Source organism: Euleptes europaea, chromosome 4, assembly GCF_029931775.1.
Source record: "Euleptes europaea isolate rEulEur1 chromosome 4, rEulEur1.hap1, whole genome shotgun sequence".
In the NCBI taxonomy this organism is placed as follows: Eukaryota; Metazoa; Chordata; class Lepidosauria; order Squamata; family Sphaerodactylidae; genus Euleptes; species Euleptes europaea.
The window spans coordinates 95,341,318-95,364,106 of record NC_079315.1 but is presented as its reverse complement, the minus strand read 5'-3'; the positions used below and the strand labels follow the sequence as shown (position 1 = coordinate 95,364,106).

At 44.3% G+C, this 22,789-nt stretch overlaps 1 protein-coding gene across 1 annotated transcript in view; it reads left to right on the top strand.

The window, feature by feature from the left end:
- The window catches only part of ZSWIM6 (zinc finger SWIM-type containing 6), a 121,180-nt gene that overhangs the window by 34,581 nt on the left and 63,810 nt on the right, over nt 1–22,789 (top strand). The window contains exons 2-4 of the mRNA XM_056848242.1: nt 16,521–16,877; nt 19,509–19,657; nt 22,638–22,788. Of these exons, the coding sequence (XP_056704220.1) occupies nt 16,521–16,877; nt 19,509–19,657; nt 22,638–22,788 (657 nt within the window). The remainder of the gene's footprint in view (nt 1–16,520; nt 16,878–19,508; nt 19,658–22,637; nt 22,789) is intronic.

Genomic DNA, 22,789 nt, shown 5'->3' with positions numbered 1-22,789 from the left:
AAGCCCAGGGTTGCTACACAAATGCAGGCAGTGGCAAACCACCTCTACATCTCTTGCCTTGAAAACTGTATGGAGTGCCATAAGTAATAAGAACATAAGAAAAGCCATGCTGGATCAGACTAAGGCCCATCAGGTTCAGCAGTGTGTTCACACAGTGGCCAACCAGGGTGCCTCTAGGAAGACCACAAGCAAGACGACTGCAGCAGCATTATCCTGTCTGTTCCACAGCACCTACTATAATAGGCATGCTTCTCTGAGCCTGGAGAGAATAGGTAAGCATCATGTCTGGTATCCATTTTGACTAGTAGCCATGAATAGCCCTCTCCTCCATGAACAAATCTGCAGTGACTTGACAGCACTTATCACTTTCTGCAGTGTCTTCATTTGCCCAGAACTGCAAAAATGGGTTGGGGATTTCAAGAACTTGACAGGCTACAGTATTTGTGGGCTGCATTCTGGCTTGGTGAATGGCAAGATATGTAGGTCTGTGCTTGTAAATCAGTTGACTGCACAAACACCGCTGATTGCACACATTTGTAGTAAGGCATGGAGAATATAAACGGAATCGTTCACATAACCCCAGTCAATATGAATCATTTACTGTTTGTGTTGGGGGAATATCACAAAATCTCACAAGGTTGGAAGAGACCACAAGGGCCATCCAGTCCAACCCCCTGCCAATATGAATTGGTCATGGATGTTTTGTACATTGCCTGGGAAATATGCACAGTCTCTTAGCAGAAGTATGTGCATTGACTGGTCACAGTGTCTACTTCTGATGGTGGAGAATTGGGCAATACATGAAATTTCTTGTTCACGTCTGTATTTTCCTGATTTTCAGCTGAATGTGTGCACATTCACTAATAAGTATGAATGTTATCAATGGAGATAGTTTCTGAGGGAGCTGTGCTGGTCTGCAGTAGAACAGTTAGATTTGAGTCCAGTGGCGGCACCTTAGAGACCAACCAGAGTTTCAGGGTATAAGCTTTCAAGCTTCAAAGCTCTCTTCGTCAGTCTGACGGAAGGGAGCTTTGATTCTCGAAAGTTTATACCCTGTAACTTTCGTTGGTCTCTAAGGTGCCACTGAACTCAAATCTAACTGGTACCAGTGGAACACCCATTAACCACAAAGTACCCAAATTATCAGTGTTATGTCTTTATATTTTTAGCCCTTATCTCAGGAGCTCTTGACCAAAAATGGCATGCTAAAAACTGTCTGATTTAACCTCCAGGATTAAATCCCATTTTACAATCCACTATTTTCGAAAGAAGCTCATGCTTAGACAAGTGTGGCTGCAACGGTGAGTCAGGCAGATCCACGTGGAAGCGAACTTGTATGAAATAGTACAAGGGAACTACATAAACCATGGAGTAAAAGGATCTTTCTAGCCCAGACAGAAGAATGAAGTCAAGGTTTCCACTCCCTTAAAGGACTCAGATTTATTTTGGTAGTGATGGGCTTTTGACCCTAATGAATGCCTGAATATGTAAAATAGCTTGAGAAGAATTTGAGGCTACTCAGAGGTATAACATATTAACTTTATTGACTGGCGCCTCTGGTTTGATCAGAGGAAATCTTGCTCTTTGGCACTTGGCCAGACCCTAGAAGTTGAACAACCTGTGAACCAGAGTTTTCTTCTTACCAACTTAAATAGAACCTGATCTGTGGTAACGTTAGGAAATTTGGCTTCCTTTACAATAAGATCACCTTGTCCAAATCTTTAAATGAGTTTGCCTTAATGAGGTACAGTTTTTAATTTTGGTTTTAACAGTCTCGATTCCTCCATACTTCCCCTATTCTCCATCAGTAATAGGTCATATTGGGGTGTGTATTTCCTCAGCTGTTAAGACAGCAGACACAAAGTTCCATTCCTCAGTTTTTCAAGTTATTTGTAAAAGCAGGGGAGTCAACCTCTTGAGGTATCAGATGTCTTTGGCCTGCAACACAAGTCTCTTTGTCAAGTTCAATGAGCTTTCAGGCTGTTGAGGAAACAGGTGCGTCTTTTTCTTTAAGCGGGACAAAACACATCGCACCAATAAAAACTTGTGCAGGAAGCCTGCACAACAGAATGTTTCTGTAAAGGCGTGGAGAGGATGGGAAATGATTACTGATCCTCACAAGTGTTCATGTGCTGGTAAATGAGTAGGGCCACAGCTGTGCTCTGAGACACTGAGCAGAACATTTGAGCCAGCCTCAGTAATGTTATGTTCTTGCTGTTGTCAGAGGGGCTTCCGAAGATTTTGCACAATGAATTTCCCCAAAGCTTGAAAACCAACCTTGTGGATCGTTGTTTTATCCTGCACTGTTAGTTCGTATTCTGAGCCTGAAGGCAAAATAATGGAAGGGGTTGGGCTCTTGGATATAAGGGGTGGCATGTATAGTTGATCATGTTGTATTGATGTCTTGGTACCTTGCCCCCAGACCCAATAGTATTTATTGTGATTGGTTTTGCTGTTTGAGGTAGAGTATACTTAGTCTAGCACATAATGCCATGCTACAAATACACCAAGATCCGCCTAGCAATAAGAGCCTTGTCTGTAGTAGTTACACGTAATAGCACAACACTTTTACGGAGCGTACCTGAAGCCATGCTGTTCATAAATAGATGGACATTTTGTATTGATTATACGAGGGCCCTCAAATTGTTATTCAAATGCTAAAAGCTCGGTTCAGGCTTGAAAGCTCTTGTACAGTTAGAACTGATGAGAATTCAGAAAGAATTCATTTGAGCTCATCACTCCCCCCCCCCCCCGCGGTTCTTTGGTCCGTGTCTTCATTTTCAATCTCTTCAACAAAGTCGTAGAAGCTTTTTTAAATGAAGCTGTTATTTACAAGATGGTGAGCTTACCCTACTCACATATCACCCAGCCATGATCTGAGTAATTTTCGGCAAACTACGCAACCCATTGAATAACTTGAACTGCGTTAACTCGGGTGGTTATTCAGCTTGTTGGTGGTAAGGATAATCCATGGTGACCAAACCAGGATTATAATGCTCTGTTCATTTGCCATTGGACCAGCATGGTTTATAGTGAATGAAAAGCATCACAGAAAAATAAACGGTCGTCAGTATCCTTTAAACCTTGCTTATGTATTCTGTTGAGGGAGGCTAGCGTGATCATATTGCCAGATCTGTTGGTGTTGTGCTTCAAAAACGGAATATGGTATAGTCCATGCAATGCTTTTGTTTTTTTTTATAGGTGTCTTTCTGTAAATGCAGAGCGGGTAGTAGTGGTAGAAGACAAAGTTGGAGTGCCCTTTTCTTGAAAGTTGACTTTAAACCCACCTTGTAATTTTGTTAAGGTTTTACCTGAATGGATATGGTGGGTAGACTTTAGAAAATAGGTCATCTTCCTTCTTGCATGAGACTTCCAGTGATTAACTTCTTCCTTGGCAGGGAGCATAACTAACTAAACAGAAGTGGTTATAGTAAAAGAAGACGGTGGGGTGTTGTTGTTTTTTAGGAACTTCAGCTTCTTACATGTTGTTGGCTCTGCATTTTGCAGTATGCCAACTACCTTGAAGGCTTAAGTCATATAGAAGACTTGTTGGATTTATGCAGGAGGTATCTTAAAAATATCTAAAGGCAGGTAGGTTTTGCTAGGTGTTGCCCCCATTAGGCTTGCAAATAGCCACTTACTTTCAGGGGACAAGCAGAGAACTGTTAAGCACAAGGTAAGTAAGTGGCTGCTTACTTTCTTGGTGTCAGCTGTGCCACAAATAATAAATATGGGTGTATGTGCTCAGATGGTATACTAAAGCAGATTAATAAGAGCCACAGACTGATTTTCAAGGCTGTTACATCATACCCTGATTTTCTCTACCTTTAAGGGGACTCAAACTGGCTTACGATCAACTGCCCTTCCTCTCCCCACAACAGACACCTTGTGAGGTAGGTGGGAGAGTTCGGAGAAAACTGACTGGCCAAAGGTCACCCAGCAGGCTTCATGTGTAGGAGTGGGGAAACCAACCCGATTCATCAGATTAGATTCCGCTGCTCATGTGGAGGAGTGGGGAATCAAACCCAGCTCTCCAGATTAGAGTCCACCACTCCTGATCACCACACCACGCTGTTACATTATATATATGTGTGTGTGTGTGTGTGTGTAAAGTGCCTTCAAGTCGCAGCCGACTTATGGCGATCCCTTTTTTGGGGTTTTCATGGCATGAGACTAACAGAGGTGGTTTGCCTGTGCCTTCCTCTGCACAGCAACCCTGGTATTCCTTGGTGGTCTCCCATCCAAATACTAACCAGGGCTGACCCTGCTTAACTTCTGAGATCTGACGAGATCAGGCTAGCCTGGGCCATCCAGGTCAGGGCTACATTATATATAAAACCTGTCAAATGCTCATAGCTGCAGTATCGAACCTGAGATGTCCTACAGAAGGCCATTTACAAACGTTAGGTGAAAGGTCTGCAGGAAGAACAGACTGAGACTTTCCCTTAATATGTGTTCACGGTTGACCTTTATAGATGGACTAGTCAGCTACTGTATTGGGAGGCTTTTGCCTGAATTATTCCATATTTTGAGTTCATTACAAATTGACTGTGTAGTGTCTTCATGACCAAGAAGAAAGAAACTTTAATGTTCTGTATGAACTGCTAAAGAGCTCTCCTGTGATAATTAAGCAGTAATTTTCTTTCTATAGTCCCATGAATTAGACATCACTTCAGTTTACTGGCTTAAATCTTGTGCTAAAAATGAGGTTTAATTAAGATATAGGCGCCATGTGCTGACATAGACATAAAATCAATGCTTACTTTGCTTGAGGAAAGAGTACTTTTTTCCTTTTGGGGTTTGGCTAAGCCCCTTTTTCAAAAAATTTGCAATTACGAGAGCAGAACCGAATAGCCATTTTTAAAATTCATGTCCTCCAAATGTTAATTTGATGCTTTGAGGCATAAATGACCTTTCCAGCCAGCTCAAACTTGTCAAACAAAGGAGCAATAGAAACAAGCTGCTGTTTGTTCTAATACAACAGCCTACTTCTCTCAGCATTTCTAGGCAATGTTGCCTCCCCCTTCTCAACAGCATGAAATGCTGCTCTGCTCTGGCCTGTTCTGTCCTTGGCATTTGGGGGTGGGGGGAGAGAAGAATTTCTGCCATACATGCATTATTGTTTAGATGGTGATGAAATCCAAATATCCTAAGCAAGCTGAGCCATACAGGGTCCAACTCTCCCAAAGGCTTGAACAGTGCACTGATCCGTGCTTAACCAAGCTGGGCGTAGCTTTATGCAGTTCCGGTAGCCGCCTCAAATGAATACTGGAAGGAAGGTTTTCAAAGCAGCACGGCAAAAGGATTATTTTTCCTGGAGTAAAATTACCCCAGCCCAGCACTTGGTTGATCCCCATGTATATCCAATAGATAAAGCTTTGCTGTGTGCCACAAACACAAACATATGCTGAAAATAACGGTACCCAACAAAGGAGGGAAGAAACAGCAGGTGACCCTTTTCTTTAAACAGGTAGGTGGTAAAATGTGTTTCTAAACTCTTAAGATACAAACCGAACAACTTCCTCCCTTATCGTAGCACAGGCTTCTGTTAAAAGGATGCGTTGATGGGCCGCCTTGAGGCAATATTGATTTTCCCCCCCTTCTCAATAAAACACTTAAAGGATAACAACATCTTCAAAAACACAACGGAGTACCAAGGCCCAATGGCAAAATACCACATTTACTCAAATGGAAGACAGCCCTGAATGTCAGGTGGCCCCCTTAAAATGTTATACACAGAAACTTTTATATTACCGGGCAAAATTAAGTTGTATGCAAACATAAGGCAACCCTCTTTTTTTTTGTTAGCATGCCTGGAAAAAAAGCTAGACTTGAGTAAATCCCTCCTTCCTGACCAGTGTTTCAGTAGTGGTTTTTACGTCTTTTTGTGTGTTTTAGCTCTGCTCTTAATTATTTTAATGATGTGTGTGTTTTTGTGTTGGGGGGTTGGTTTTAAATGGTTTTAAAATGTGATTTTATTAGGGATGTTTTAATTTGTTAGCTGCCTTGGTGACCCTTGCAAGAGCAGAAAGGAAGGGTATAAATTTTGTAAACAAATACAGCCATCGAGTTGATCATGCAAACAGCAAAGGGATTGCATAGATTTCTCAGGGAGGGTGAGGGTGTCACATTTGCCATTATTGATGCTGCTGAAGTGTGTCCAACATATGATTCTGCTAATAACAAAAAGCGAAACAATACATTTCAACCACCGTGAGAGCTTTGTACCAGTAATCTTCTGTGTGGTACCTATAGGCACACGGGGTGCCTGCCAATGTGCTTTTGGCACCTACTTCTTCATTCCTCAAAACAAAGACCCAATCATGGGTTCCTCATTGGAGCAGGAAATGTTTCAGGAGTGCCTGGGAGGTGCTACCTGGTATGCTCATGGAAACAGCAGCCTCATAGGAGAATATTTGTCTTGTAACCTGACAACATTTCAAGATGCGCCCCAGTCTCCATGGCAGCCATTTATTGTGGACTATGCCTCACCATGGCAGACATTTTGGGGTGGCACCCACCAGCTGTGCTCGCAATTCCAGCTGTGCCCACAGGCTCAACAAGGTTGTCTAACCCTGGTCCACACTGCGGGGAAGGCACCGGTGGGATATGGAGCAACACCAACATACTTCTTCCAGAGTTCTAGTACACAGTCTTCTCCAAGCCCAGTTAAAAATAACCTATTTCTTACTCCTGGGGAAACAAATTAGCATAACTAAATGAAGCCATTTATAAATTAGGCAGCTGAGTGCTGCAGAACTCTGTGTACAGCAACTGTTTTGGTTAACAGTTCTGGAACCAGATTGTAATAATGGGGGATATTAAATGAAGTGTGTGGTAAAATATTCTGCTGGAATACATCATGCTTTATAGTTTTTGGTGTGTTAGGATTAGAACACACAGTGCATGTGTTTGACTTACTACTACAGTGGCTTGAAAGAGCAAGTATGGTGTGCAGGATGCAAATAATGCACATTCGGCTTGCAGTTGATTCCTTTTGATAGATGAACCTTTTGGTCTGCATTTACTTACAAACAGATGTGAGCTTGCTCAAAGTAATTCTTCCAGATACAGTCATGTGGATTTATCCTGCGTTGGTCTATTGGAAGGTTACGCTTTATCCAGACGCTGGCCTAATTGGCAGAGGTGTACATTGGGTTGTGCAAGTTAAGTACTCCTCCCTTTTCTTCCCTGGGGATGTGGTCATGCTACCGGGTTGGTAGTACTGTCTGAGATATGGAAGGAAATTGTGTTTGATGGGGGCGGGGGGACATAGTAAAAAAAAAAGACAGTAAATCACTTTCTGTCTTCCTTTCTGTTGCCTTGCCAATCTCTATAGTCGATATTTTCTTCTCTTCAGTGTATGTATCTCACATCTGTTTCATTTTGAAGGTTTTTTACTTTTAAATCCAACCAGTAAAAGGTATTTAAATGGCTATTTTCTCATTGGTATCGCTGTGTGGGTAACAGGGTGTGGAATTTCTGTTAGTTGCCAGTGTGGTTGGGACCAGGATTTGGGAGACCCATGTCAAAATCCTTATTCTGCCTTAAAGTTTACTGTGGGTTCCCATAGATCAGCCTAGTCATTCTCTCTTCGCCTGAGCTGGCTCACAGGATTAAGATAAAACGATGGAGGGGCATAGGGTGTTTGCTGCCCCGAGCTCTTTGAAAGGAGTGGGAGGAATAAAAATGTACCAAATACAATATTTGATTGTCTTTCTCTGCAACTGGATTCCAGCTTCTGCTTTCAGAGGCCGCTACTGCCCCTTCATGGTATTGGGCAACGAAGTTTCCTCCCTTACTGCAATGAAAGTATTGGCAATTAATGGTTGGTGTGCCCAGCGGTGACTGATACTGTGATGCAATCTTTGGAGGTTATGGTACAAGCTTCTTGAGAAAAAATGTAAGATTTCTGCACCTGCAATATTACAGGGGAATACTAAGAGTTGCTGATGAATGGGGTTCTAGGTTAAGAACATAAGAAAGGCCCTGCTGGATCCAACCAAGGCCCATCAAGTCCAGCAGTCTGTTCACACAGTGGCCAACCAGGTGCCTCTAGGAAGCCCCCAAACAAGACGACTGCAGCACAACCATCCTGCCTGTGTTCCACTGCACCCACAATAATAGGCATGCTCCTCTGATACTAGCGAGAATAGGTATGCAGCATGACTAATCTCCATTCTAACTAACAACCAAATATGTCCACTCCCCTCTTAAAGCCCTCCAAGCTGGCAGCCATCACCACATCCTGGGGCAGGGAGTTCCACAATTTAACTATGTGTTGTGTGAAAAAATACTTCCTTTTATCTGTTTTGAATCTCTCACCCTCCAGCTTTAGCAGATGACCCCGTGTTCTAGTATTATGGGAGAGGGAGAAAAACGTCTCCCTGTCCACTCTCTCCAAACCATGCATAATTTTATAGACCTCTATCATGTCTCCCCTCAGCTGCCTTCTTTCCAAGCTAAACAGCCCTAATTAGGTTAGGTCTTTGTAGTGTTGTTCATCAGACTCTGCTCCTACAAATGCTTAAAAAGAAATCCTGTATCCTCGAGACAGGCATGCCAATTATAACTTTAAATATAAATTTTAGTAACAACTGTTTAGTAGCCTTTCTTTTTTGTTATATTAATAAATTTAAATGGTTAGGAACACTGGAATACCGCTAACTCGTAATTCTGGCAGGAGAACAATTTAGCTGATTTTGAGTTTCTTCTTGTTATGAACCAGTATAACGTGCAAGCTACACAGTCAGAAATGAAACTGAAAAGATGAACTCTCCAGTGCCTTATTCCCTGTTCATGTATAAAAAACAGAATTATTGTTGCTTTTGGATAGTAAAAGAGATTTGTTGGCTTTGTATACTGTCTTATGCTGTGGAACCTCCGTGTGGTTGTAGGGTGAGTTTACATGTTTAGTCTGTAATGTATTGAAATGTATGGATGATTTTTGATTCAGTCCCTCCTCATGAGACTAATATTTTACCAATAACATGAAAAATAAAAAACACTGGCAGTTGTGGCCCCAAAAATATCTCATTTGGTTATCTCAGGGTACGCTGTGTTCTCCCTCCCCCAAGTGTACATGCTACTCAAGGGGGGGGGGTGTACTGCAAAGAAACCCAGGAAGTGAAGGCTTCAAAGGGAATAATTTTGAGCAATACTGCTTAAGAGTTCATAATATCTGAACAAACAGGTAATGAACAGCATATAATTCTGCGCATTGTGCTGCAGCTTTAAATATACGTATTAAAAAGGCAGCAGATGCTTGCGTTGTGAAATTGACATATAAAATAGCAGTCTTCCCCAGCAGGGTGCAGCTCTATCTGTGACTCCTTCTCATGTAATGAATAGCTAATTTCTTCTGTATAGTCCACAAGAGACTAAAGGCAGAATGGGCGGCGGGGGGGGGGGAGCATGCTGGCAACCCAAGCCAGCGGGATGTGCCAAGATGTGCTTTTAATGGAGGCACACTTTGGAACTGTTAGCATGGGGGTGGGGAGAGAAGGGCTTGGTTTATGAAGAGCAATTTTTCACCTTACTTTGTGGTAAAATTCACATTATTACTATAATAGGCAGTTACTTCTGAAGGTTAACATGTAAGAAAAACTGATGCATGTTGGAGGGGTGTGTGTCACCCGTTATGCAAAGAGCATCTGCAGTACAATTTGCTTTGGGAAAAAGAGCCATTTTTTTTTAACCTGCCCATGCAGTGATGTTTCATCTGCTCTCCAATCACTGTCAAATGGGAGTACCCATCCAGTGAACAAGTCTCAAATATCCATGGTATAAATACTGAATTTGTCTGTTTTTTTAAAAAAAATGAGTTTAGGGGTCTAGGCTGATCAGTATGTTGGGGGCGAAAAGCAAGAAATGTTTAGCTTACCAATGGGCGTTTCAGGGGAATGACTGCTCTGTAACTCTGAATTCCTATGGACTAAGGTAGCTTTACATGGCACCCTTCAATTTGGTAACCAAATAATAAGGTTGGAAGAAGGAAACAAAGGCAGTGTTTGAGGCCTTGCTGTCTCCCACAGTTCTTATCAGTAAAGACAGGCTTCTCCTGCTACATAAACAGGAAAGGCCAGATAAGGAAGGGGTTGCTGGAACCTATCAATCTCTCTAGACTAGCCTAGCTCTCATGGAGGTGGTAAACCTGCATCTGGGCTGCACGGTGTCAGGTTGCCAGTGGGGGTTCACAATTTAATGATCTTTGATGCAAACAGAACTCCATGCACACCGGAAACTAGCTTAGTGGGGAGAAAGCTAGGTTAGAATCTCTCTGAAATGTCTACTGTAATGTATGCAGTCACAGGGGGTGTTTCTAAATGGAGGTGCATTGCCATGTGACACCCCCCGCCCCCCAGTCTGCACTGGTGCACCACAAGCACAGGGTTACCACAGTTTGGGAGAATTAAACTACAGTCTAATCTGCTGTGTTTTGGCGTACAAATCTGTTCATGCTTTCAGATGGGATATGACATTCCATGATGCAGTCCTAGCTGGGAACATAAATTTCTCCCTTGCATCCTGTTAAGAATTCTCAGTGTTATCTAAGTGCACCAGAAAAGAGAGCAGCCGCAATTTTGGCTCCTCTGGTCCGCTAGAAGCTGCAGAAGGAATGACACGGATGTGTTAAAACTAGCGCAAAGAATGAAAAACACAGGTCTGACCAGGGCCTTGAAAATTGGCTTAACGGGGAGGTTGGCTGGCTGTTTCCTTTGAATGGAAATTGGGGAGGGGGCAGTTGGTTTCGCTCCTTTAGTAAGACCTAAGGTGCCTCCTGCTGGAGCAGACCAGTGCTTGCCCTTTGGGACAGTCCCACCCCTGTTTTGTGGCAGGACTGCTTAACGACAAAAAAAAAAAAAGGGGGGGGGACATTAAACTCAACCAGAATGTTGAATCCAAACCGAAAAGGTTGAGCTAAAAACACTAAAATTACAAATGTATAAATTTTAATGTGGTGCAGAATAAAGTTAAAAACGTAAGTCCTATATCATAGGCGAGTCATTCACAATCAGTAAATACATGAAACTCATACACAGTTGATATGAAGTTGTACAATGACCAAAAATAGGACCAAACGCGTTTCTGCCTCAAAAAGGCTTTCCTCAGTGGTCAGACATAGAATTGTAGTCAAGTACACATCCTAACAGTATGATATCATAATGCACAGTAGAAAACACATAAAAGCCCTTCTAGTATTATGAAGCTTCTTGTAAAGTTATTTATTCCAAGTATAGTAGAACTTGGCTCACATGCCCCACCTGTACTTGTATTTCATGCCGGTCTTCTAAGGATGTGTATACATCAAACAGTGTGTTAGGTCAAACGGCCATCCTACTTTGGTCATTGTACGACTTCACGTCAACTGTGTAGCAGTTTCATGTATTTATTGATTGTGAATGACTCGCCTATGTTTTTAACTTTATTACGCACCATATTAAAATGTATATATTTGTAATTTTAGTGTTTGTTAGCTCAACCTTTTCGGATAGGACTGCTTAATGCCCTGCCAGTGTGAGGATCAGTGTTCTCTTTGAAATGGAAGCCATGTTCTTTGATACTGGAATACGGAACCACGTGCAGGGATCAGCTGGTTGGCATAGAACACGAGTAGAAGAAGGGCCACCCAGTTAGAGCAATGGATGGCATCAGTAGGGACTTGCCAGTCTTGGACTCCTGGGATCACACCATAATATATATGAGCTACTATGCTGTTGTGTCCCCCACAGTTTTCTTCACAAACTTCCATAAGTGTCTTAAAATCTGTTTTAAGAGTGTTTGAATTAAATCCAGGCTTTATTTGTAAGCTAGGCTATTGCTAAAGTTATTATAATCAACTTTTAAAAGAGTGGGTTTTTATCTACCCAGCATGTGGGCTATGTGGCCAGAAGCTTTGGATTAAGCTTCTGCCAGCATAAAGGTTCTATTTAGTTGCAAACAATCGTGTTTCAATTATCACATCAATTAGTATGCATGCTTGTTCCGGAAATTCACAAAACAGAAAATTGGCAGCTTGTTTTAAATTGATCTGTTCTGTTGGCTGCAGAACAGATCTTGTCATGACTCTGCTCCCTGCCTCTTCCCCCCTTTGGAAACAAGATTGGGGAGAGATGCCACCCTCTTCTACAATCCTCAGGGCCCTTAATTCTTCAAATGAAGCTTTCAGCAATCCACCGGTCTTCACAAGGTGGAGATGCTGGATTGTTCCTTGGTATGCCGCTTTAAATAGCAAACCTTTTGTGAAGATTCAGAGTTCCTTTATAGATTTTGCTGAAGGGGCAGAATGTCTTCTGGTTTTGTGTTTTGTGTGGCAAAAAATACCCCACTTGAGAGAGCTGGGGAAAAATGAAGAGATAGTTAACAGAGCCCTTTAAACTGGAGTACCCTTTAAGCTGAATTACAACGTATGTCCTTGTGTAAGGCAGTGGTCCACAGTCTTTGTTATTTTGCGTAATGGGACCAAACAAAGGAATTGGCTTGAGATATAGATAGATACAAGCACAAGTGTGTCTTTGTTAGCATTTACATTCAGAGTAGATGGGAACAAAATTCTTGGTATGCATACTTTGTCACTAGGTTTTCTACGTTGGTAGATCTCAGAAGCTAAGCAGGGTCAGCCCTGCTTAGTATTTGGATGGGAGACCGCCACGCCAAGGAATACCAGGGTTGCTGTGCAGAGGAAGGCACTGGCAAAACCACCTCTGTTAGTCTCTTGCCATGAAAACCCCAAAAGGGGTCGCCATAAGTCGGCTGCGTCTTGACGGCACTTTACACACACACACACACACACACACACACACACACACACACACAGTACAGAAGTTGGGATATTCCTGTATTGCTGTCTAACAATATAGGCACAGAATATGGAACTTTATCAGAGGTGAAAGTTGAGAGGCCAGAATAAGTACACAGTCCAAACAAAACAGTAATGGGAACACTGGTAAAAAGCATGAGCGTTCCTAGGCTTTCTTGGCTACGCTGTGACAGAGATGCATCAGGCTTTATTGGGAATAGCATGTTCTGTCTCCTCAGTGAATCTTGTTTAACCTCAAGATATTTCCACTTTTTTTCCGTTGTGGCAGACTGCTGTCTAGCCATTTTCATGTGGGCTCCCAGCTTGTGGCGTACATGGCATTGTGTGTCCGTCCCCTTCGGAGTCATGCTCACGGTTGCCTAACCACAATGTTAGGAAGCTGACTGGGTGTATCTTGTATTTCCAGACAGTTGGAATCTTAGTTCAGGTCAAAGCCAATGCAGTGTGACTGTCCCAACTTCTTATCCTGGAACTGTTCAGTGCTTTGGTTTCCGTGGCATCTTATTGCCTCCTTGACTGGAAAACTTGTGTACAACCTATTTGTGATTACAGTAAAAATGATCTGAAAGAATAACGCCCAGAAATGCCCTCTTTTAGTTACCTATGAATGTATAGCAAGTATCTGTCTTTTAAAAAGAAGAGTTGGTTTTTATATGCTGACTTCCTCTACCACTTAAGGAAGACTCAAACCGGCTTACAATCACCTTCCCTAACCCACAACAGACACCGTGTGAGGTAGGTGAGGCTGAGAGAGTGTGACTAGCCCAAGGTCACCCAGCTGGCTGGGTGAAACAATTCCAGTTCACCAGATTATCCTCCACCACTCATGTGGAGAAGTGGAGAATCAACTCCGGTGAAGAAGTGGAGAATCAACTCCGGTTCTCCAGATCAGAGTTCACTGCTCCAAACCACCGCTCTTAACCACTACACCACATTGTAACAAAGCTTGTTTTTAGTAGCTTTTCAGTGATCCATACTTTATAAACTTTTTTGTATTCACATATCATTGGATTCAATCTGATATGCAGAGTGTTTGTACTTAGCATGGGGAATCATTCAAGCTTGTGGCAGGGCTCCAGTACAGCATATAGGTTGAAGTATCATGATTTAGTAAAAGGTTCACCAGATAGTTCTCCTGACACCATTACTTTGAGAAAACAGCAGTGGAGTATTGATAGGTGTGTGTGTTCCTCAATTTCCTGGAAGTAAATACAAACCTTTGATAACATGATATAGCAATGCGTGTATAGGTTAGATTATTTTGGTGTGATTATTTTGGTTGTAACCTGTGTGACCTATGAAGGGGGGAAGAAGAAGGCAGCTCTTGCCACTGTGCACTTGCTCCCCACCCATTCAGAGCTTTGAGTGGTGGCCAGCAAAGTGGTGGCCACACCTTGCATGGGGAGGAGGGGGGTGTCGCCCCCCCCTTCCTTAACCCCCCATTAATGCATAGGTAAATTATGGAACTCCCTGCCCCAGGATGTGGGGATGGCTGCCAACTTGGAAGGCTTTAAGAGGGGAATGGACATGTTCATGGAGGAGAGGGGTATTCAGGGCTACTAGTAAAAATAGATACTAGTCATGATGCATACCTATTCTCTCCAGGATCAGAGGAGCATGTCTATTATACTAGGTGCTGTGGAACACAGGCAGGATGGTGCTGCTGCAGACGTCTTGTTTGGGGGCTTCCTAGGGGCACCTGGTTGGCCACTGTGTGAACAGACTGCTGGACTTGATGGGCCTTGGTCGGATCCAGCATGGCTTTTCTTACGTTCTTATGTTCTTAACCTGGGGTGACCCAAATGGGGGTGGTAGTGGTGATTCTGGGGCCCCATTCTGGACTTTTGCCCAGGGCTTCAGGGTCATTAAGACTGCCCCTGAGCACAGTATGTACGTGTACTGGAAGTGCCCACACACCTCGTCCATGCGTTAGCTCCCTCCTCATGGTAGGAGATGTTTGCAAAGCAGCATTCTCAATCATGGGGGGTGGGGGGAGGCCTGCACGTGGACACTTTCTCAGCAGGTAGATGCCATGCTCACAACTTGGTGATCGTGTGGAGGCAGCAGGACTGGGCCAGCACACTCATACATTCAGTCAGCATCCTGAGGGGATGTTCTCCCTCTCCCATAATAATAGACCCTGGGGTCACCCACTGAAGCATGAGATATTTGTACAGTCAAAAAGAAGTATTTCTTCACACTGCGAATAGTTAATTTGTGGAACTTGCTGCCCCAGGATGTGGGTCATGGCCACCCACTTGGAAAGGCTTGGAAAGGGGAGAGGCAAATTAATGGAGGACTGGACCATCAATGTCTACTAATCGTGATGAACATCTACTCCCCCCAGTACCAGAGGTAGTATGCCTCTTTAAATCAGTTGCTGGGGAGCACAGGCAGGATGATGCTATTGTAGTCATCCTGTTAGCGATCCCCCTAGAGTGGCTGGCCGCTGTGTGGACAGAATGCTGAACTAGATGGGCCTTTGGTCTGATCCAGCATGGCTCTTCCTATGTGTAGAGGGATGGGTGCAATTCAAAAGGGCTGGCTTGGTGAACGAAGTTCTAATCAGCCTGGGATCTGAAGCATCTCTTTCCATATGAACCTGCTCTAAGAGGCTGTGCTCTGGGTGCCTCACCTCTAGGCACATGGTTGCCAGGAACTGGGCCTCATATGTCACGATATGCTGCTTGCGTAGCTCTTTGTAGCTCTTCCCATTGCTGCTGCACCCACCTGGCACTACTCAGGCACCAATGAACATATTTTAAGAATTTTTTTTTTACATTGCTTGCACTTTTAGTCACCTGTAACAGTTGACTTTTTTGATGTATTGTAATTTTATTGATTCTTCATTATTGTAAGGTCCCATGAAAAACTTGGGTTTGAAAGACAGCTTATAAACATCTGAAATAAGATGCTTTGGAATACAGGCCGGACAGTTCTGCTGCAGTCGTTTGTGGGCTTCCTAGAGGCACGCGGTTGGCCACTGTGTGGACAGACTACTGGACTTGATGGACCTTGTCCTGATCCAGCATGGCCTTTCTTGTGTTCTTATGCCTGGACCATGGCCCAGGATCAGGTGGCGTCCGTGTTGCTTGAGGGATGGATCATCCAGAGCAGCATGTCTGTATCACACCATACCTTGTTGCACTATACATTCGACATGTGGCATTACGTCTGGGGTCTACAGGGAATTCATCAGGGAACTGAAAATAGCAGTGGCTCCCTGTACACTCACTGGGAAACGGTACTGGTGAATAAAACTGAAGTAAGGCCCATGTTCCTGAATAACCTTTACAACAGTACTGCATGTTGGACTCTTAATGCAAACGCAATCCTGGACTCATATTAAACCAGCGGGATCCAACTTGGGTTTGCAGTTCTATGCCTGTGGAGTTGGCAAATGTATTGCCGAAAGCCTTTTTAAATGATGGAGGCTTGGTAGACTAGTGTTTGCTTCCTGTTTTGTTTTCTGTAGTCATCATCTACCACAATGACTGCTTGTGCGAATGACTCTATTTATATACTCAGTCTTCTTCTTTGGGCGATTTTAGTGGCCTCTGCTGAAGACCGCAGTGGCTGCCTGAGCTGTTCCCAAGAAAACAACCATTTTAAGATCTGCTACTTCTAATTTTTTTAAACAAAGAGCATCCTAGATTCCTCACTGAATTGTCCTTTTTTTAACTTTGTGTTTTCTGCACAGGTTTCCACCTGAGTGGCACAGTGACCGAGCCTGCAGCGCAATCGGAGCCAGAAACTGTTTGCAATGTAGCTATCAGCTTTGATCGTTGCAAGATTACCTCAGTGACCTGTAGCTGTGGAAACAAAGACATATTTTACTGTGCCCACGTCGTGGCTCTTTCTTTATATCGGATCCGCAAGCCAGATCAGGTCAAACTGCATCTTCCCATTTCAGAGACTCTATTTCAGATGAACAGAGACCAGCTGCAAAAGTTTGTACAGTATTTGATCACGGTGCACCACACGGAAGTTTTGCCAACCGCCCAGAAATTAGCGGACGAAATCCTTTCTCAGAATTCGGAGATCAACCAAGTTCACGGTGAGTGTGTTTCTTCTCCAGGTTCTTCCTTCATGAATGTATTTCTGGTACACATGTATGGACGTTGTATTTGTTGACAAGCCTGACTTTCTTGCATGTGATTAATTAAACTTTGTAAGAAAGTTGCCTACAGACCTTTTTCTCAAGTGTTAGCTTATGCCCTAAGAAGACAGTAGAGTGAAGCTGAGCTTCCTCAGCACCTCAGGAAAGTCATGCCAGGCCCAAGTAATTGGCGGTGGCAACAGGGAAGGATAAGATAATAAGCTGGATTCTACGAGGTGCACTTGCAGAGCTAGAGTCCCCTGAGCTAGGACCGTCCTCTATATTTTGGCATTTATCCCCATCTAAATTGGAGCAGTTAATAATTTTATTCTATTTGCAAGGCGGTAGCTACCTCTGATGTGCTAGTGCTTGTTCTTACGACTTCCCTTAATTTTGCTCCAGACAACTGAGTAGTGGCAGACTTCAAACATGTATTGATGGCCTGCAGTGTAAACAACTGAAGGCCATCTTAGTTAGGAGACAGGCTTTTAAGGCCCTGAAGATTTTTCTTTCAAGATGTTTCACCATCAGATGTACTCTATGACTGCCAAGGGAATAAGTGGAGAATATGCTCGACACAGAATCATAAGCAGAAAGTATTCTCCATGAAGTGGTGCCAACTGCCTCCTTTTAGGCTGTCCTACTCTTGTGTCATTCATGAAGAAGGTCAAGAACTCTTGAAGTCTAGCAGGGTTTGACCCTTGTGTATTTCAGCTGACATTTAAAGAATTTGGGCCAGTTCCAAAGCAGAGGCTCATTTGGAGGGAGTTTAGCAATGCGGCTTGCCTGGCTGAAAAATATAGTTCAGTGTTTTGACTTGACGAAGAGGCTGGTGTTCTGAATCCAGTTTCTCTTAGTGAAAAATGGACTTGTAAAAAGGGTGCCTTCCACATTGGCTTGATACGTATGGGATTGAGTCCCACGGAAAAGCTTGCGGAAGGAGTTGGCAGAGTAGCGGTGCCTCCCCTTTCCCTAAAGAACTTGTCTCTGGGTCCCTTGGTGACATTACCATTTCCTCCCTCAAAGGCACAAGTGGAAAAAGAATGCAATTTTGTCCAGACCCCCCCCCCCAGGCAAATCTGCACCTCAGACCTGTAATGCTGTGGTGTATTTTGGTCAGGGAATCCTTGTAACCATTAGAGGATTTTGTAGGCACACAAAAGACCCTTTTGCCAAACCCTGGGTTTTTCTTCAAGGTTCAGTCTAGGTAAGGATGTTTGTTCAGCTATGTAATTAATGTGGGGGGGGGGGAGTGGCGACTGTAAGCTGTGTTAGGATGGAATGAATGTGCCTGTCCATAGGTTCTACAACAGTGATTCCCGGACCGCCAGTGTCCACCGCTGTGTTCCCTGGTGTGCTCTTGCTGCTTTGGTCTTGGGGACAAAAACCAAAGGGTCCTGAACAGAACAGACAAAAACAGTGAGCTTTGTTTCATTCCCTACCCATCTGACCGGCTATCAAAGTATGGAGCTTATCCAGGCTAGGCACATGTCCTTTAAGTACTCCCTGCTTGGTTACAGGATGACCTTCTTGTGTTTCTGAGCTTGGAAATGTCTCTGCCCAACATGGGAAGCAACCCCCACCCCATCTTGTTTGGAAACTGAAAACAAATGGGTACCTCTTTCCCAAAGCAGTGAGTTGATCCCAGAGTTCATCTGCTTCCCTGGAAGAGGTGCTTCAGGAAGATCCCAGGAAGCATCATTGCTGCACTGCAAGGCACATCCATTCAAGAAGCGGCTGCCTCTGTTGTAAAACGGCACTTGGCTTAGAACCTCACGACATTTTGGGACTGGCCCTGGCGCTGACCTCACAGCAGCCGTTATGCGGTGGTGCCCATTACTTTGCATTCCAGAAGTGCCTGGAAGCTCAACGCCGTTGGGGAATCCTGTTTTATGGAGCTGGTTGATGTCAAGTACTCCAAGGGGCTTTCCTTTGATACATGCAGTGGGCTCATCTGGTGGAGGCTTTCCATGAGCTAAGGCAGTTGACTCTTCCAGCCCTCGTCTCCAAGTTTCTTTTTTAAAGTGTAGATGCTGGATAGTGAACCCAGGACCTTTTGCATGAAGCTTAAACCCATGAGCCCTGATCCCTTAAAGTACATATTGTGGCTGATACTTATACTCCCCCCCCGAATGCCAGTTTAAGGTAGTAGTTAGATTGGGAGACCAGGTTTTGGGAGACCCAGGTTTTGAACCCCCCCACTCTACCATGGAAGCTTGGTGGGTGACCCTGTGGCACTCATACTCTCAGCCTTACCTACCTCACAGGGTTGTTGTGAGGATAAAAGGGGGGTAGAGAACCACTTAAGCACTTTGAGTCCTCATTGGGGGGGAAGAGGCCAGGGTATAAATGAAGTAAGTAAACCTCTCACCCCTTGGCATATGTGCAGAGTTCTACATATTGGCACTGTGCTCCACGGCTGTTGCTCATAAGGTAGTGGCCAATAACAGAAGTGTTTTCAAGAAACACCTGTATTTCTGACTTTATTATCTGGCACAGAGTAAGTCATTCCTGTGAAGAATACCGTACCATAACCTTTCCCCAGAATGAATACTGTACAATAACTTTTTCCCCCTGCTGTGCTCGTAGGTGCCCCTGACCCAACAGCAGGTGCTAGCATAGATGATGAGAATTGCTGGCATCTGGATGAAGAGCAGGTCCAGGAGCAGGTTAAACTCTTCCTCTCCCAGGGTGGATACCACGGATCAGGGAAGCAGCTCAACCTGCTTTTTGCAAAGGTAGGTAGGAGCGCCAAGAACATACACGCGTTGTGTTTTCTTCCAGATGGTCTCAAATTGGATAGCGGCATTTCTCAGTGATGGCTCCCTGTTTTCTTATCGGGACGCATCTGGTTATTACTAGGAAATGGCTTCCTGCGGAGGAGTGAGAGTCGATGTGACTTGGGATCCAGTTAAGTTTCGAGCTACCCGTGTTTGTGGTGTCAAAGCTGCCAGCTGCTAAATGGGGAATAAAAGGGCTTTCAAAATATCTAGTTCTTCGTTGCAAAGGAGCTTTTGGCTGTGACGACTTTAATGACTCAGACAAAACCAGTGTGTACCCCCATAAATATTTTCAAAGGTTGCAGCTTTAAAGCCTGACTCATGACTTTCCACATGTCTTGAGCTGGCAGGGAAGAATTAGTGCATTCAAGAGAGGACCTTTAAGGAAACATGTAGTATGAAACAACCAGTACTTGGGATCTGAGTTTTCTCTTTGCATGTTCTGGCTTGCTACTGACGAAAGCAGTGGTACAAACCAGCCAGTGCTTCCTCTTAGGCTCCCCAAAACCCTTTTCATGGGAAAAGAAATGGCGGTGTTGATAGGAGAATTCTGGGGCAGAGTCTCCTGCCCGGATGGTTGCATTATAGATGTCTTGCCCACACCACAGACAGCTGCAAGCAATGGTAGTCTTGGGGGGGGGGGTTGAAACTGACATATTGTCATAGGAACTGCATCTGCTTGGGACATTAACAGCCCATTCCTGAGCTGTCGGTGGCTGGGGACAGCGGGGAGGAGGCGCTGCAGCGGCGCCTCCTAACCCGTTTCCTGGGTGCTGACGTTAGAAAAAAGCCCTTTTAAATTTTAAATGGTTCTTTTCGCCCCATAGAAACAATGAGGCTGCAAAATATTGTCGAAGGCTTTCACGGTCAGAGTTCATTGGTTCTTGTAGGTTATCTGGGCTGTGTGACCGTGGTCTTGGTATTTTCTTTCCTGACGTTTCGCCAGCAGCTGTGGCTCCTCTGAAGATGTCTGCCACAGCTGCTGGCGAAACGTCAGGAAAGAAAATACCAAGACCATGGTCACACAGCCCGGATAACCTACAAGAACCAATGAGGCTGCACCTGCTAAAAAAGCAGGCGCAGCACCGCCGTTCTTGCCATCAGCGTGCTGGGCTGAAAGGGGACAGGAATGCCCCTAGAGATGCCGGAATGCCCCCACCCCTGGAATGCCGGCATAGGACTTTACACTGGTGGGAATGCCCCGTTTGCGTCCTGGGGTGGCGCTGCCATGGCAGCACCAAGAGAGTCTGGGCCTCCCCACCGGTGTTGGGGCCACTTACGGGGGTGTAAGTAGCCCTGACTCCGGCGTGGGGGCCCCCAGCACTGGCGCAGGTCCTTCCTGGAATGCCCTGTTAGAATTAGAAACAGTAGAAGAAAAGTAGACTCTCATCAGTTGGAAAACTAACTGAGTTGACAGTTGAAGTGAGAAATGTGAATGTCAGAAGTAGAGAGCAGTATATGAACCTGAAACCAGAGCTAATTCATTTTTGGGGGCCTCGTAGGGTTTTCAAGGCATGAGATGTTCAGAGCTGGTTTGCCATTGCCTGCCTCTGCATAGCAACCCTGGACTTCCTTGACAGTCTCCCATCTAAGTACTAACCTGCTTAGCTTTCGAGATCTGACAAATGAGGCGAGCCTGGGCCAGCCAGGTCAGGGCTTGCATAGCAATTCACTGCAAGGAGTTAAAGCAGTTAAATGGTCTGCTGGGATCAACAGCGTGTCCAAAATGAATTCTTGCAGCAGGTTATCCTTGCTGGGTGACTTGCAGCCAAAATGGGAACCTGTCACATTTCATCAGCATACGAAGCTGCCTTATGCTGAATCAGGAAATAAAAATAAGCCAAGGCTAATGGTGCTAAATAGGTAAAAAGATTTTTTATTACTCAGAATAAAAGTTCCTTACGCATTTTGCCCAAGGAGCTTCTTCGGGGGAATCTGTAGCTATTGCAGTAGTCCTTATGGGCATAAATTCTTTACTGCCTGAGCCTTTAAACTGGAAATGCCGGGGATTGAACCTGAGACCTTCTGTATACCAAACAGATGCTCTACCACTGAGCCATGGCCCCCTCCCCAGTGAGCTAGCAATCTCCTTGGGATGCATCGGATAGTTGATAAACATGCCCATCTCTGGTGCTTCTATTTTATTTTCATTGTGTTATGTAATGCATCAGCACCAGTATTCTCAGAATGGTTTATGTTTAATAAGTAAAATAAAATAAAACCCACTTGGGATCCAGCCCATTGATTTGTCTGTGTAGCAACATGAAGGAAGCGACTTTTTAATCGTTGTCCTTCCCCCAAGCAGCTTTCTGTGCCTCCTGAAATGTCACTACAGCGATTGGGGGGGGGGGTGTTCCTCCATAACATGATGCCAAGTGGTATGGGGAGCTACGGTGAGGAAGGGGAGCCATCTGGAATTGCCCTCCCTCCCTGCATGAACAGCATAACATTGCATGAATAGAGGCCACGTTGGAAGAGGAGAGAGGGCAATCCTGCCCATTTCCCTTCAGCATGACGTATAGTTTGGCATTCAGTCAGCAGGAGCAATATTGGATTGGATCTAAAAGAGCATAATTTGAAGGTTTAATAACTTAACATGTTCCCCCCCCCCAATCTTTCAGCACAGAATACCTCCCTTCTAAGTGAGAAGTTCTTTCCTGCCACTCATTATTGCCTCTTGACATATTATGGCGTGCTTTCTTTTGTGCGGCATTATTAAGTCATCTTGTAACAGTTTCCTCTCCGATTAGTACAAATTGACAGCATCCAGTGTTCCATATGTAATCCTATACTTCTGCTGGCATCTTCTTTGTTTTGTTTTGCGTGCGATTTCCCTTCCAATTTTGTTTTCAAATTGTTAGCATCTTAATTTTGTTTTTAAAAAATTATTTTTTGGCAGTGTGTCTTTTGCTTCCATCGCGTTTATTCTATTTCCTAGGTGCGAGAGATGTTGAAGATGAGAGATTCCAACGGTGCTCGGATGCTGACGTTGATAACGGAGCAGTTCATGGCCGACCCGCGCCTGTCGCTGTGGAGGCAGCAAGGAACAGCGATGACGGACAAGTACAGGCAGCTTTGGGATGAGCTAGG